Source organism: Ostrea edulis, chromosome 6 (assembly GCF_947568905.1).
Source record: "Ostrea edulis chromosome 6, xbOstEdul1.1, whole genome shotgun sequence".
Taxonomy (NCBI): domain Eukaryota; kingdom Metazoa; phylum Mollusca; class Bivalvia; order Ostreida; family Ostreidae; genus Ostrea; species Ostrea edulis.
Window position 1 is genome coordinate 20,872,734 of NC_079169.1, and position 17,754 is coordinate 20,890,487.

Here is a 17,754-nt window from a genome sequence, read left to right on the forward strand (position 1 = left end):
AATAGTCTTAGTTTACACAGCATAATGTCTGTCCACGATGTCGATATCATCGATATCGACATTTTCACAATGATATCATATCGATATCGACATTCTCACAATGATAACATATCGATATTCTCAAAATGATATCATATCGATATCGACATTTTCACAATGATATATCGATATCGACAATCTCACAATGATATATTGATATCGACATTCTCACAATAATATCATATCGATATCGACATTCTCACAATGATATCATATTGATATCGACATTTTCACAATGATATATCGATATCGACAATCTCACAATGATATATTGATATCGACATTCTCACAATGATATCATATTGATATCAACATTCTCACAATGATATCATATCGATATCGACCATTTTCTATTTCAAATGTGTTTGAATTAATAGTCTTAGTCTACACAGCATAATGTAAACCTGCATTAAGCAAAACGATCATGACTCGATATCAACATGATATTGTCGATATCGACCATATCGACAGGAAGAGAAATCAAACCTATTTTAGTACTCATATAACCATTACAAAAACGATCATGATTCGATATCGACACAATATCGTCGAAATCAATGTGATATCGTTGAAATCAATGATATCGACAGGAAGAGAAATCCTTTTTATTTCAGTTCTAACACTACATTAAGAAAATCAATCCTATTTCGATATCAACAGGAAAAGAAATGAATCCTATATAAGTCCTCAAACAGCCATTACAAACCGACCATGATTCGATATCGACACAATATCTTCAGTAAAGGTATATGATTATTAGAGTGGTACTTATCGATATCAGTACGATATCATGTTTGGTTTGTCAATATCATCGATATCGTACGTATCTACATTGTGTCTTGGATATATACTGTAACTCCCCAAACCCCCACATACCTCCTTTAAATAGTCATCCCCAATGTCTAGCAAATCGCTAATCATGTAATCATCATCATTGGTTATATCTTTCTTGGGATAAGAAGCCTTTTCAAAGTTAACATCTTCCTCCTCCTCCTCTTTCTCTATTTCTCTTCGCTTCTTTTCTTCCATTCTATTTTTTTCCTCTAACTTCTTTTCTTCCTCTTTTTTCTTTTGCTCTGCCAACTTCATCTCCTCCCTTTTCCTCTCTTCTGCCAATCTTTTCTCCTCAGTTTTCTTCTCCTCCTCAAATTTCTTGAATTCTTCTTCCAGCTTTTTCATATCTGCCGATGCTCTTTTATCATCTACATTTTTCTCATTAGTTTTCTTATCTTTGTCCTCTAATCCATTTTCTTCAATTTTTTTCTGATCTTCTACCTTTTGCTCCTCTTCTTTCGTTTTCTTCTTTTTTTCTTCAGCTAGTCTTTTCTCTTCTGTCTTTTTCTTCTCTTCTGCAATTCTCTTTTCCTCTGCCAATCTTTTCTCCTCAGCTTTTCTTTTTTCTTCAGCTATTTTATCCTCTTTTCTTTTCTCCTCTGCCAATCTTTTTTCTTCTTCCCTCTTTCTTTCCTCTACTTTCTTCTTTTCTTCAGCTAGTCTTTTCTCTTCTGCTTTCTTCTTTTCCTCTACCAATTTTTTCTCCTCAGCTTTCCTCTTCTCTTCAGCTTTACTTTCCCCTTCCTTTTTCTTTTCCTCTGCCAGTCTTTTCTCCTCAGCTTTCCTCTTCTCTTCAGCTTTTCTTTCCTCTTCCAGTCTTTTCTCCTCAGCTTTCTTCTTTTCTTCAGCTAGTCTTTTCTCTTCTGCTTTCTTCTTTTCCTCTGCCAGCCTTTTTTCCTCAGCTTTCCTCTTCTCTTCAGCTTTTCTTTCCTCTTCCTTTTTCTTTTCCTCTGCCAGTCTTTTCTCCTCAGCTTTCCTCTTCTCTTCAGCTTTTCTTTCCTCTTCCTTTTTCTTTTCCTCTGCTAGTCTTTTCTCCTCAGCTTTCTTCTTTTCTTCAGCTAGTCTTTTCTCTTCTGCTTTCTTCTTTTCCTCTGCCAGCCTTTTTTCCTCAGCTTTCCTCTTCTCTTCAGCTCTTTTTTCCTCTTCCTTTTTCTTTTCCTCTGCCAGTCTTTTCTCCTCAGCTTTCCTCTTCTCTTCAGCTTTTCTTTCCTCTTCCTTTTTCTTTTCCTCTGCTAACCTCCTTTCTTCTGCCTTCTTTGTTTCCTCTGCTTTCTTTCTTTCTTCAGCCAATTTTTTCTCTTCTGCTTTCCTCTTCTCCTCTGCTAATCTTTTTTCTTCTGCATTTTTCCTCTCTTCCTCTTTCTTTTCCTCAGCTTTTTTCTTTTCCTCTTCCCTCTTTTCCTTGGCCAATTTCTCCTCTTCAGCTTTCCTCTTTCCCTCAGATAATGTTTGTTCTTGTGCTGCCTTTTTCTCTCCTGATTTTTGGTCTTTGATTAATGTTTCTATACCTGAAAAGAATATCATTAATTCATATGATTTTGAGAGGGATCACTCCCAATATTTTTGTAGTATAATGATAATTATATACGGATGAGAATACTATAACACTGTATAACAGATTTTTCTCTGTGGTTGTCCATTTTTTGCTGAAAAGATACTGTATACAGGGAAATATTCACTGATAAGATACTGTAGTACAGGGAAATATTCACTGATAAGATACTGTATACAGGGAAATATTCACTGATAAGATACTGTATACAGGGAAATATTCACTGATAAGATACTGTAGTACAAGGAAATATTCACTGATAAGATACTGTATACAGGGAAATATTCACTGATAAGATACTGTATACAGGGAAATATTCGTACAGGGAAATATTCACTGATAAGATACTGTATACAGGGAAATATTCACTGATAAGATACTGTATACAGGGAAATATTCACTGATAAGATACTGTATACAGGGAAATATTCACTGATACGATACTGTAGTACAGGGAAATATTCACTGATAAGATACTGTATACAGGGAAATATTCACTGATACGATACTGTAGTACAGGGAAATATTCACTGATAAGATACTGTATACAGGGAAATATTCACTGATACGATACTGTAGTACAGGGAAATATTCACTGATAAGATACTGTATACAGGGAAATATTCACTGATAAGATACTGTATACAGGGAAATATTCGTACAGGGAAATATTCACTGATAAGATACTGTATACAGGGAAATATTCACTGATAAGATACTGTATACAGGGAAATATTCACTGATAAGATACTGTATACAGGGAAATATTCACTGATACGATACTGTAGTACAGGGAAATATTCGCCCCCATTTTATTTTTGCCCCTTTTGCCATTGTTGTCAAAAGGAAACTTGAAGACTGGGCGAAACTGTTTTCTCTCTTTTAACAAAACTGTGTCTGATGGGACGAATTTAAGACAGGGTGAAACTGTCAGCAAGTGTAGAAAGGTATAAAGATACATATACATGTACATAAGTATAGTTAGGTATAATGCACCCACAGAAATTGGAAATGCAGTATACAATTTGTTACATTTTAGAGATAAAATTGCAAAATTTCCACCCAAAGAAAATACTCATTATACAGTATCATGTCTAATAATTCAAATAATTGTTAAATTCACTGTTTAAAATTGGAACAAGATTATCTACATCTATTAAAAAACTGCAATCCCCAGCAGGAATTTTAATTAGGTGTCAGAATTAAGACCTTACTGTTTGTGAACTTGCTCCTTTCATTAGTTTACATACAAGTGCATTAAATGTTGTACTTAACCATGGAATTTACTTATTTATAGGAGATGCTACATGTACATACATTTGTGTTCAAATATTTAACATAAGCAGAGTTGTTTGTAAATAATGAGCAAAAGTATTGAAACATATAGAAATAGAAATCAACGAGGTTTGAATTGACTATCTGACTAACATGGCTAGGTAAAGTGGCAATCTTTATTGAAGCTTAAAGTTTTCAGTTTGAAAGGGCCATAAATGTTTGAAGATATGTCTTAACACAAAGGTAGTGTGAAAATATGATTGGTATTTTTTATTCTACATTTTAAGGTAAAAATACATAGACATCAAAACTGAATCATGCACAAAAAATTTGTGAATAGGTTTTTATTAGGGGTTGATCTGTAGCTCTCTGATGTATCCAATTTTTTTCCTAGTGAGCTAGATGACCCTTAGAAATAGTTACACCTGATGAGACAATTATTGGGGAGAATATGGCATTACTAAAATTCAGTATGTAACTATTACTCGCCATGAACTTGGGGGTATTTTTGGTATTTGATCAGATTTTTCAGGAAGAAAGCAACTACATTGTAAATTTTCTATGGGAAAAACAGACTAAAGGGCAATATTAACATACAACAACCAGACTAAAGGGCAATACCAATATATAACAACCAGTGTAACATGAGTATTATCTACCTTCTTTTGCTTTGTTGAAGAGTTCTGTCCCTTTCTCTTGAGCTAATATTGCATAGGGTTTTACAAACTCCCAACTGTCCCTGGCTTTTAAGTATACATCATCCATCACTTCATTCCCAGCATATTGTCTCAATACTGCATCTGTCTTCTCTGTGTATTGTCTAAATACTACATCTGTCAACATAAAGTTATCAACTTCATTCCCTGTATATTGTCTCAATACTACATCTGTCAACATAAAGTTATCAACTTCATTCTCTGTATATTGTCTCAATATTACATCTGTCAACATAAAGTTATCAACTTCATTCCCTGTATATTGTCTCAATACTACATCTGTCAACATAAAGTTATCAACTTCATTCTCTGTATATTGTCTCAATACTACATCTGTCAACATAAAGTTATCAACTTCATTCCCTGTATATTGTCTCAATATTACATCTGTCAACATTAAGTTATCAACTTCATTCCCTGCATATTGTCTCAATACTACATCTGTCAACATAAAGTTATCAACTTCATTCCCTGTATATTGTCTCAATACTATATCTGTCAACATTATATGAATAATCATTTCGTCACTGTAGTAAATTTGTGCAGCTAAAGGCTTCGTCTTTAACCCATCAGCTGGCATTTACTTCTACTTACCAAGATTATTTCGGTATTCTTCATTAGCATACAGAACTGCTGCTCCTCCAATGACAGCAGCCAGAAGGAAAACAAAGCACACACATCCCCCTCCACAACATCCACCTCTCTTAGTACGTGCTTGTGGTGTTTGTTTGGAATTCTTGGAATCTTGATTGGTTTCATTTTCTGAAATTATCAAATTATCTGTTTATTAATTGTACATCGTTTTATGTCAATTTAAAGGTATTTCAGCCATATTTCAGAGACAAATTGATTAATTCAAACTGCATGCAAGGACCAGTTTCATAGGCTGTGTAGTGGCCTGCAATGAACCTACTCCTTTTAGAATATCACAGATCGAGACATTTTGGGGAGACTCTCCCGAAAAAGTCAGAATTAAAAAAAATCAGATAGAGCTACATTATTGTAGCTAGGTCAAATGATGTCTCGATGTTTTTCATACAAGTTGTTAGGCCATTCTTAACACACTGATTTTGACTACAGATTACTCAGTTTATCTGATCAAGATATAGGACTTTACAGCGGGTGCGACTGCTCAACAGGGGACGCTTGCTCCTCTTAGGCACCTCATCCCACCTCTGGTAAGTCCAAGGGTCCGTGTTAGCCCAACTTTTAATTCTGTATTCCTAATAGGAATTATAAGATTGATCACTGTTCATTATCTTCACCTTTTATATAGGAGTTATGAGATTGATCACTGTTCGTTTTCTTCACCTTTATAGGAGTTATGAGATTGACCACTGTTCATTATCTTCACCTTTATAGGAGTTATGAGATTGATCACTGTTCATTATTTTCACCTTTATAGGAGTGATGAGATTTACCACTGTTCGTTATCTTCACCTTTATAGTTTATAGGAGTTATGAGATTGATCACTGTTCATTATCTTCACCTTTATAGGAGTGATGAGATTTACCACTGTTCGTTATCTTCACCTTTATAGGAGTTATGAGATTGATCACTGTTCATTATCTTCACCTTTATAGGAGTTATGAGATTGATCACTGTTCATTATCTTCACCTTTATAGGAGTTATGAGATGGATCACTGTTCATTATCTTCACCTTTATAGGAGTTATGAGATTGACCATTGTTCGTTATCTTCACCTTTATAGGAGTTATGAGATTGACCACTGTTCATTATCTTCACCTTTATAGGAGTTATGAGGTTGATCACTGTTCATTATCTTCACCTTTATAGGAGTTATGAGGTTGATCACTGTTCGTTATCTTCACCTTTATAGGAGTTATGAGATGGATCACTGTTCATTATCTTCACCTTTATAGGAGTTATGAGATTGATCATTGTTCATTATCTTCACCTTTATAGGAGTTATGAGATTGACCATTGTTCATTATCTTCACCTTTATAGGAGTTATGAGATTGATCACTGTTCGCTATCTTCACCTTTATAGGAGTTATGGGATTGATCACTCTTCATTATCTTCACCTTTATAGGAGTTATGAGATTGATCACTGTTCGTTATCTTCACCTTTATAGGAGTTATGAGATGGATCACTGTTCGTTATCTTCACCTTTATAGGAGTTATGAGATTGATCACTGTTCGTTATCTTCACCCTTATAGGAGTTATGAGATTGACCACTCTTCGTTATCTTACCAAAAAGCGTTCTACAGTCAAATTTGTTGGTGTTGATTTAGGTTAAAATCTGATGTTTGGTTATGCTCTCAAGAGAGGGGATATGACAGTCACTCGCATGGCAGGAAAATTTGCATGAGGCACACGATATAATTTTTCCTACAATGCTGGCATCTGTCATATCCCCAATAACCACAACAAAACCACACTTGTCTGTTTGTTACTGGGCATAATGGAGGCATGAAAACATTTGTAGCATAGGGAAATTGCTACATAATTCATGCAAAGAGCAAAATGTAGAATTAGCCCATGATTTCAGTTAGCATCCTTGATTCTAACGATCCGGCGCACCCAGGTTAATCGCCGGGTAAGCCAATTGAGCCGGAAAATTTTCATAGGTGAAGGCGACTTCAAGCTGGCGTTCTTGGAGACCTACTGTCTCTTGAGAGTTGCTTATTCTAAGACAAAATGTTTTTAATTTTTACACTGGTGAAATAAACATGATTTGTAAATATGTTGGTCATTTCTATGCAGAATGTTTATACAAAAGAAGGCCAACACTTTCATTACTGTACTGTAGCCGGGTCATTTGATTCTTAGCGCATCGCAGGGTATACCCGGCTTAGTTCGATTCGGCCGCATTTTTTCAGAATCAAGTATGCTAAATATTTTATAGCGAGCAAGGCAAGCTCTAAAGATTAGGATAGAGAAAATTCCAGCCACATACACCCAGTCAAATATCATTGATCGAAGATTGCAAACTTACCCAGATTATCTCAATTTTATTCTAGACTTGTGAAGAGCTGACCTATACTGAATGCAGTGCGCCATATTAGGCCCATGTATAAGGAAGTGTAATATATCGATCATAACTGGAGCAAAACCATAGTTCTGTCATAGTATACATGTATATACGTCATAGTACGACTGAAACAATGGAGATCTAAATCAAGAGTTTGTTTTGCTAGAAACCGCTCACAACAAAAAGTATCCATGAGTTTCAATTCCTTGGTATACCCCTGTCCACTGGTGTGAAAAACCTGATAACATCCACCCACCCATGCGCACCCACCATCTTGTCTAAGATGTATTAGTTTTAGCACCACATGAATGAACTAGTTGGGAAAAAAATCAACCATGGATATGTATACTGACTACCAGAGAAGTTTTACTTTGTTTTTGAGAAGATGTAACTGTAAGTTTGACATCAAATGATTATGGTCAGCTTGATTATAATCATAAGCTTCTGAATGGATCTTAATGTATCATTACTGATTTTTTAAAAAAAAAAATAGGGGGAGGGGTGTAATATATAGCAAACTTTCACTTACATTAAATATTTTAATTACAAGATGCTGAAATAACCAGTGGGTTAAAGATTATAAGTTAAAAGTGATACTCTGTTCCATTTCCTTTTCTATGAAGAGTAAGTCAATGCTACATGGGGATTACTATAAAAAAAATCTAAGGATATCACTATCTTGAATTGAATGGAGACTTCCGAGTTGTTTTTTTTTAAAAAAATCTATCATGTGATCTTCATTACACTACAGAGTTTTTTTCCCGTTTTGGTGGGTTTTTAAAAATATATGGTAAAGGCTATGATAGACCACCCTAACCACTAGCTGAGTTTGGTTTTAAAAATAGGACATTTGCTAATTAAATGTTATGCACTCATTGCAAAACACTATGTATTAATCCCAAGAATAAATTTGGAAAAATTGCTTGCGGTGACACACGAATCTGGATTTTTCAATGTACGTACCTGCACTTACCCTTACAGTACTGTCAACATATTTACTATCACCATGAAAGGTGAAGATAATGAACAGTGATCAATCTCATAACTCCTATAAGCAATACAAAATAGATAGTTGGGCAAACACTGACCCCTGGATATACCAGAGGTGGGATCAGGTGCCTAGTAGGAGTAAGCATCCCCTGTTGACCGGTCACACCCGCTGTGAGCCCTATATCCTGATCAGGTAAACAGAGTTATCCGTAGTCAAAATCAGTGTGCCAAGAACGGCCTAACAATCGGTATGAAACATGTCAGACAGCATTTGACCCAATGATAGGTTGTATTGACGAACTTTATCATTATAACGACCATAGAATTTGTGAAATGCTGACTTCAATCGAGACTGTTGAAACCCCTGTACCATCAACTTGTTTGTCAGTAGTAGGGGTGAAACGATGCATCGCGATGCGGCCGAATCACGATGTAGTGGTCTCGATTCGATGTTCAATTTATTCGGGGTCTGTTTCGGTTCGATACGGTTCTATATTCATAGCACACATTGCTTTTGATAACAAGGTTTCTGATTAGCCAATGGAATTGAAAATTGCCAAATCAACATACGAGTAAACTTTGCTGTATCCAAATGGACACAGTCGAGTTGAAAAATGCACCCCTAATGTATAAATCCTGGGTATGGCGACATTTCGGATTTAGGACAAGTGATAAGTGTATTGCTTTATGTTAAACGGTTTTACATTATGTAAAATTTATTTGCAGAGAGCAATAAATACAACGAAACATAAAAAATCTTAGCATTATAAAGAATTTGGTACATGCTATTGTATCGAATCGAAAATCATCGAATCGAGACTAAAGTTTCGAAAATTGAATTGAATCGAGAAGGTACTGTATTGTTTCACCCTTAGTCAGTAGCTTGCCTCGATTTAAAAACTGACTATACGCAGAACAAGCTCTTGCTTATCGAATCAGTTGAGAGATATAAACACCATATGCAGGTAATTATGGAATATTGCTACATAAATATGGGAAGTTGACGATGGAGAAGCTGAAATCATCCCGTTTGTCATACAGTTGAGTTGTCAGTTTGCCATTAATGTTTACTTTCAATAAAATATCCAAGTATGAAGCAGAAGTGGACGACACTGTGGTGTCTTTTATTTCAAGCTCACAGGGATATATCGAATCGACATATGAATATAAATTAAAGTTATTATTGTTAATAGACAAAACGTCGTCGATATATCTAAATGTCGAATTGAAGGCCACAGCAAGTGTGATATAAAAAGTAGACATTAATTTCTGTCATGTATTGCATGGAAAAAATCATCAAGAATTAACATATGTACAGTACATATCTCAACATTAGATTGGTGCAGTGTTTCGGGCCTAATTTATGGTATCAGTACAATACATAGGTAAGCATGTCATCTGATAACTTTGTCTCAATCCTGTGCATGATGCAATGATATCTTATCTAAAATTCTCAAATCCAATGAAATGAATTTTTTTTTTCAAAAACAAAATCTCTCCGTCTGTGACACAGGCACTCGACGTTTTAAATATCTATAATAAAAAATTGTCTTCCTGTAAACATAATATTCATTATCACATTATATCGAACTTTTCTCCGAAATTTTCAAGCGATGCAGCTGGTAAAAAAGAAAACCAAGATGGCGGCGTGATATACCTTATGAATATTATGTTTTACAGGAAGACAATTTTTTTATTATAGATATTTAGAACGTCAAGTGCGCCTGTGCTCTGTGAGTAAAAACCATGTTCTCCTGGGCGATATCATCTAACAACAGGAAGCAAAACTTGACAACGGGTAACCATAACATTACGATATTAATCTCATGCACATGATTCACCGTAGTATTTAGTAGAGCGACATTTGAGAGTTGAGATTAAGTGGCATTCCAAAACGCATTGATGAACAAGAAAACATGATTATAATCTGATGACCAAATTGAAGGACTGGCTCTTAGTATATAATGTCAGTTGTTCCAGTTTTATTGACTGTGACACAAAACTGGCCAAAAACACCAACAAAAGAACAACAAATAAACAAAAGGTGACAAGAAGCTGATGGTGAGCTTAAATATCAACTCATTCTCTTTATGAAATCCTGCGACACATTGAAAGTGAAAGCTTTAGGTTAACATACACTTACTATCACTTGCACAAGAAACAAAAAAAGTAGAAGAAAAGTTCACAGGTTAAGGACATTGGAGTACGAGGGTGAGTCAATAAGTAACCAGCCTATCCCATTTCCGATTGACCAAGACGGTCTCGATTTTCATGCCTTGTTGAGTACCGTACTATAATTTGGTGCTTGTATTTAAAACATAAAACAGGCAAAGAAATACATGGCGAGTTAGTCGACGTTTATGGGTCTTCTGCACCTTCTTATTCTCAGGTTAAATTCTGGGTAGAGAAATTCAAACGTGGTAGAATGTCTTTAGAAGACGAAGCCAGGTCATGGATGCCACCGACAAAGAAAGTAAGAAAGTTCGGGATCTGGTATACTCTGATAGGTGAATTTAGGTGGAACAAGAGGTACTGTGAGCAATGCTCATTAAGAATACCCCCCGCTTACCCCAATCTCCCAAAGGGTGTTGGTAATAGGTAAAACTTCAGTATTATGATCCAAAAGGTATCTAGGAACACAGCATCTCCATGCGATGAAAAAAGCCATTAAAGAATTTAAATGGAAACCATATTGCTACTTCGATGTCCAGTGCACATGACCTTTGACCTTTTGACCCCAAAATCGATAGGGAACATCTTCATCCCATGGGTAGTCCATATGTATGATATAGTGACTGTAGGTGGAAAGGATAACGCTTTAGAGCCCGGAAACCATATTGCTACTTCGATGTCCAGTGCGCTTGACCTTTGATCTTTTGACCCCAAAATCGATAGGGAACATCTTCATCCCATGGGTAGTCCATATGTATGATATGGTGACTGTAGGAGGAAAGGATAACGCTTTAGAGCCCGGAAACCATATTGCTACTTCAATGTCCAGTGTGCTTGACCTTTTGACCCCAAAATCGATAGGGAACATCTTCATCCCATGGGTAGTCCATATGTATGATATGGTGACTGTAGGTGGAAAGGATAACGCTTTAGAGCCCGGAAACCATATTGCTACTTCGATGTCCAGTGCGCTTGACCTTTGACCTTTTGACCCCAAAATCGATAGGGAACATCTTCATTCATGGGTAGTCCATATATATGATATGGTGACGGTAGGTGGAAAGGATAATGCTTTAGAGCCCGGAAACCATTACGTCTACAGACGGACGGACGGACAGACAGACAGACAGACAACCCGATTACAGTATACCCCCCTCCCCCCCCCCCCCCACAACTTGTTGCGGGGGGTATAATAAATAGCGCAGGTATTAAGCATTTCACATGGTAGTGTTTCAACAATCCTACATGATCGTTTAGGTATGCCCAAGCTAACAGCCCATTGGGTCCCCAAATCCCTTAGCAATGAGCAAATGGCAACCAGAGCATCAGTATGCAGCACCTTGTTGAAGCATTTTAGGTCAAAAGATGATTTTCTTTTGTGTCTGGTGACTGTATATGAGGCGTCTTGGGTTCATTATTATGAGCCAGAGAATAAAGCTCAGAGTCGTCAGTCGGTAAGGCCTGGGTCCCCGAGGCCAAAGAAGTTTAAGACAACCATCTGCTGGCAATGTGATGGCCACAGTATTTTGGGACGCAAAAGGCGTTAATTATGTTGGACTAAGAGAAGTACAATAACTGGAGTGTACTATGCAAACTTGCTAGACCAGCTGAGAACCGCCATCCGTGAAAAACGCCAAGGTAAACTCTCTAAAGATGTTTTGCTACAACAGGACAACACGAGAGTCCACACTTGCAAACTTGCAATTTGGATGCTGTAGAGCAAAACAGGTATGAATTAATACCACATCCTGCCTATTCGCCTGACCTAGCTCCTAGTGACTTCTCCCTATTCCCAAACTTGAAAAAGGTTATCTGTGGACGTCATTTCTGGTCTGAAGAAGAAGACGTGATGGCAGTTGAGGAGTGAGTCAATGGAAAGGACCCTGACTTTTTCAGTTCTGGGCTGATAGCACTTGAACACCGTTGGTCTAAGTGCATCACACTAGAGGGCAATTATATCGAAAAAGAAGAGGTGGATCTCAACCAGAAATAAGTTAGGCTGGTGACTTGCCCTCGTAACTTGATCTTATACTAGTTAATAGGCTCCATTATCCAATCATCGTTGTTGAAGATCCTATATCTCTATCAATCCAGGTTAAGAAGTTATACAAGTTTTTATGATTAAGGTCAAATGTCAAGGTCATTGGAGTGATGGAGTCATTTGACTTTGATACTGGTTTGTAGGTTTATCATCCCAATCATCATTGTTGAAAATCTCCTGTCTTGCAGTCAGCCCAGGTTCTGAAGTTATACAATTTTTTTTCTGGTAATTCAGGTCAAATGTCATTTGACTTTTATACTAGTTTATAAGCCTTATCATCAAATATATCATTGTTGAAGAGACCATGTCTCTATCACCAGGCTTTCAAGTGACATTTTGCAAAAAATAAGGGCCATTTTTAGGGCAAAATTATCTAAGGGCCTTTTTAAGGGCTTTTTTAGACAAAAATAAGGGTTAAATTTACAAATCAATAGGAAAGAAGAAATGTTTTACTTACCATTTGCAAGAGCAATAATACAAAAACTAATTACCCACTCAGAAGATCATACTCATACCAGTGGTCATCAACAGCCATATTCGGCATTCAGTACAAACCATGATATAATTCAGGTGGACTCCCATGGCTCACAATCAATGCTGAATATAGCCGATAACCATCAAGATGTCTTCTGAGATGTACATTTAATCAACATATTCATTTTCTGAAAGTATACTAAGACTAAATTTAATAAATTCCAACACTTACTTTATGTCAAATTCATTTAAACTTTCAAAATTTGAAAATGTAGGAATTTCAACAAAAAATTAGGGCTTTTTTAGGATTCTAAAGCTCAAATAAGGAAAATAAGGGCTGTTGTAGAAAAATAAGGGCCCGCTTGAAAGCCTGTATCACTCCCAGCTTGGAAGTTAGACCAGTTTGTATGATCAAGTCAGAGGTCAAGGTCATTGGAGTCATTTGATCTTGATACCCATTTGTAGGCCAATATTTACCATTTTTTGATAGATTTATAAAATATTGGTCTATCGGGTATGAATATAGGTTTATCCTATAAGAAAAACATCTTATTTTCCTTTGGTTTTTCTAAGAGCAATTACCAGGTGAGTTGTATTTTGACTCAAAGACCTAACCTTCCCCCACACAAGTCATTGGCACTAAATAAATGGGAAAACTATTTCTCAGCTTCTGGGACCCAGATCAAATAAAACTCATGTATGGGCATGAGCAACATTTCCATGTAATATTTCATACGTGTCTGGAGTTTAATATGTTGATGGAGCTACCAGTAGTTAGAACAAGCACAGCCACATGATCCAGAAATTTTCTCCATGGACGTGACGTTTAACACCACTCTTTCGGTCCCAGATCCGTGCGGGACTGGAATGCCTTACCAGAGGTCATCCCCTCAACCCAGTCCTAAGAGGATTTCCGTGCTTAATGAGATCAAAAGCTCAGAAATATGATGGCCCTATAACAGGCACATAGTTTTAATCTTTAATGGGAAGCCGGAGGCAAATTGTTTTTTAACTGGGTCGGAGTTTAAAAAAACATCAAAGTTGAGTTCAACTCCACAACAGAAGAAGAAGTGGGTTCCATCCCATGCATTTTTAAGAGGTCCAAGTGAAACTATGGACTATTATGTAGCATTTTAAAACTAGAAGTGCATACAAAGAGGCAAATACATCTATTTTCTACCTAGCCCATAGATGGTAGGTTTGGATCCTATATCCCCATATACTAGTATGTGTGCCTGACATAGCTTTTACTAATGAATATCCAAGACTGTAGTCACTGAAAATCGCACAATAGGATAAATGAACATCATCAGCTAACTTTCTATTTCACAACAGGATAAATAAAAATCAACAGCTAACTTTCTATTTCATGGCATGGCAGTGTTTATCCTGAAAATCTATCTAGCAATATTCCACATGTAGAAATGAAGCATTGTCATTTAACACAATAATCAAATATTTCAGCATTCAAATAACAGTACATGTAAATAAAATTTCTACATGTTTGATTCCCCCCTCCTCTTTTCATTGTTGTAATACATGTAATTATTCTATTTACAAAGAAATAAATTCTCAAGCTTAGAATTAATGAAGTTGATCATGATCATTTGATGTCAAATGTTTTCATAGACAAATGTAATTGTACAAAAATGAATTTTCGGTCATAGTACAAGTGGTAAGGTTGATTTTCATCGTCATATGGGTGCATGCCAGGGGCGGATCCAGGAACTGCATTTAGGGGGAGGGGGCACAACTTTATGAGGCAGGGGTCTGGGCCGTCTTAAGGCCCCCTGTGGGTCTTGGGCACAGCCCGGGGGGGGGGGGGGGGCAGGGGGGGGGGGGGGCAGGGGGGGCAGGGGGGGGCAGGGGGGGGGCATGGGGCTTCCCAGAAGCTCCTGGGTTTTACAGATTTTTAGAGCTCGAAATATGTCTCCTATGTAGTCATTTTTACTATTTTCTGTCATTCTTAATCAAATGAAATTGCTGAAATTATGCAAATTTTTTGGGATTTTGGAAAAAATGTAAGTTCTCCCAATAAAATTAATTCAATGAATCAAAAGATTTTGTCATTTATTTCTCCAATAGAGGAAGAAATTATTGCTTCTTTTATCGTTTACATTTTTTTTACCAAGAGATCACAATCAGGGATTTTTTTAGGGTCTGTAGGGGGCCGAAATAAGGCCCCATTCCCAATGCTAAAAAGCAGGTATTTTTCCCAATTTTTGCTTTGAAATTCCCAAACAATGAAAACAAAACAAGCAGGGTAGCCAAATCATTCATAAATCTTCTTCACAGGCCCACAGATTACAAATTTTGCAATCAATATTCTTAATAAGTAAACCTAATTTTTTGGCCTCGATCTGCTTATATGAATGAGATAAGCTTTGACCAAATTGAAAGTCAGAAGGAGTCCAATTATACCCGTATGAAACATTTTTTCCAATTTCAAGCAAATGTCGCTATTTTTCCCAATTAGAAAAGCCCTGGCCCTTGAAATCAAAACCTTAAAAAAAACCTTATGATTTACCTTAAATTTGAAAACATAGAACATGGCGTCACACATCTATCATCTTCCTCTGTATTACAATTCATTATACATTAGGCCTAGGTCTAATACGGCGCACTGCATTGTGTAGGGGATCGCAAGACTAGGATAAAATTGAGATAATTTATGCAAGTGTCTTAATTTGAGATCCTTTAATGAGATGTAACTTTGCGAGATCTCTGCCATTTTTGACAATTAGGACTTCTGGGATTTAAGACAAGAAAAATATTTTAAACAAATGTGCAGCTCCAGCACGGACTTTTTCACACACTTCTGACATTAGAGCTCACAGTACGAGTCAATGCAAAGCACTGGCTCACTATAGGCTAATTGACAAAATACACGTCATTTAGGTAATGCCTTTTAAAAAAGTCCCTATCCTTACTTTCATTTAAAAGGACACAATTTTGCCCAATTAGTTTCATTAATATTCATGTCTTAACCTGTTCTAAAATATAAAACTTGATCATAGGCATCATGGAAACCTGATGATAATCAAGTATAGAGACTGCAAAATACCTGGCTTACTGGGTACAGAGCTATATACAGTACATTTATTTCTGTTAGGTATCATATCATCAGATCATAGTGAGATATATTTCATTAATTGTGTATTGTTGACTTTAAAAGCATGAAAACTGCATTATAATGACTGTGAATTTAAAATAGTCAAACCACTACATGATCGATGCACCGACCTCTAAATGCAATATACCCTCCTAATGCAACTTGCACGTTTGACATCAGTGCAGATCACTAGATTCTAATTCTCCAACTCATTTGAACTGTTTCGGTCTACTTTCAAACAAAATCGTTAAAAAATATTTCAATATACCTTTCTTTCGCTTTTTGCCGTAGAAATGCCCTTGTTTCCCCATTGAAAAACCAAGGTATTTAAATTAGAGGAACCGGTAAGTATACAAAACACCTGTAACGTGTACTGCACGTTTGACCCGGAAGTTGTTTTTTTATCACAAGAAAAAAGTAGGATAATCGCACGGATATTTCTGAAAATTCCGGCAAAATTAGTTTTAATAACTTATTTCATTTCAATTTTCTGTAAGAGTGATAATCGCTCACATTACCAACAAATAACTGTCCGATATGAAAGATACTCAATATATCAGTACCTGACATTACAATAAATTCACAGTCTACCCGGCCCCAGATCTATCGGACGTTTGGACCCACACTCCCTTTTGATCCACCATCCTCTTTTTAATGTGCAAAACTAATACGAAATATTTCTTAGTTGAACATTCTGGAATATCTAGATCCAAAGAGGTTTCGGGGGTCTGAAACAGACGTACCCCTCTTTCGTCAGAAAATTTTGCTTAAAAAGGTAAAAAAAATAAATATATACTTTACAATAATCCATTCTTCAATATGATATTAATCTGATAATCTATACATATATACCTTACACTAATCCATTCTTCAATATGATATTAATTTGATAATCTATACATATATACTTTACAATAATCCATTCTTCAATATGATATTAATCTGATAATATATGCATATATACTTTACACTAATCCATTCTTCAATATGATATTAATCTGATAATCTATACATGTATACTTTACAATAATCCATTCTTCAATATGATTATTAATCTGATAATATATGCATATATACTTTACACTATTCCATTCTTCAATATGATATTAATCTGATAATCTATACATGTATACTTTACACTAATCCATTCTTCAATATGATATTAATCTGATAATCTATGCATATATACTTTACACTAATCCATTCTTCAATATGATATTAATCTGATAATCTATAGATGTATACTTTACAATAATCCATTCTTCAATATGATATTAATCTGATAATCTATAAATATATACTTTACAATAATCCATTCTTCAATATTATATTAATCTGATAATCTATGCATATATACTTTACACTCATCCATTTTTCAATATGATATTAATCTGACCATAATCTATACATATATACTTTACAATAATCCATTCTTCAATATGATATTAATCTGATAATCTATACATATATACTTTACACTAATCCATTCTTCATACGTAACTTAACATATCAGGGGTGGAATGCGTTGCCACCAGGAATTTTAAGACT

General features: G+C 35.8%; 1 protein-coding gene across 1 annotated transcript in view; it reads right to left on the bottom strand.

The window, feature by feature from the left end:
- LOC125683023 (aspartyl/asparaginyl beta-hydroxylase-like) overlaps positions 1 to 16,617 on the bottom strand; it is a 32,206-nt gene extending 15,589 nt beyond the window's left edge. Inside the window, exons 1-4 of the mRNA XM_056142057.1 lie at positions 16,475 to 16,617; positions 5,011 to 5,178; positions 4,360 to 4,533; positions 916 to 2,381 (exon numbers count right to left, since the gene is read on the bottom strand). Of these exons, the coding sequence (XP_055998032.1) occupies positions 916 to 2,381; positions 4,360 to 4,533; positions 5,011 to 5,178; positions 16,475 to 16,517 (1,851 nt within the window). The 5' untranslated portion in view covers positions 16,518 to 16,617. The remainder of the gene's footprint in view (positions 1 to 915; positions 2,382 to 4,359; positions 4,534 to 5,010; positions 5,179 to 16,474) is intronic.
- Positions 16,618 to 17,754: the final 1,137 nt, after the last annotated feature.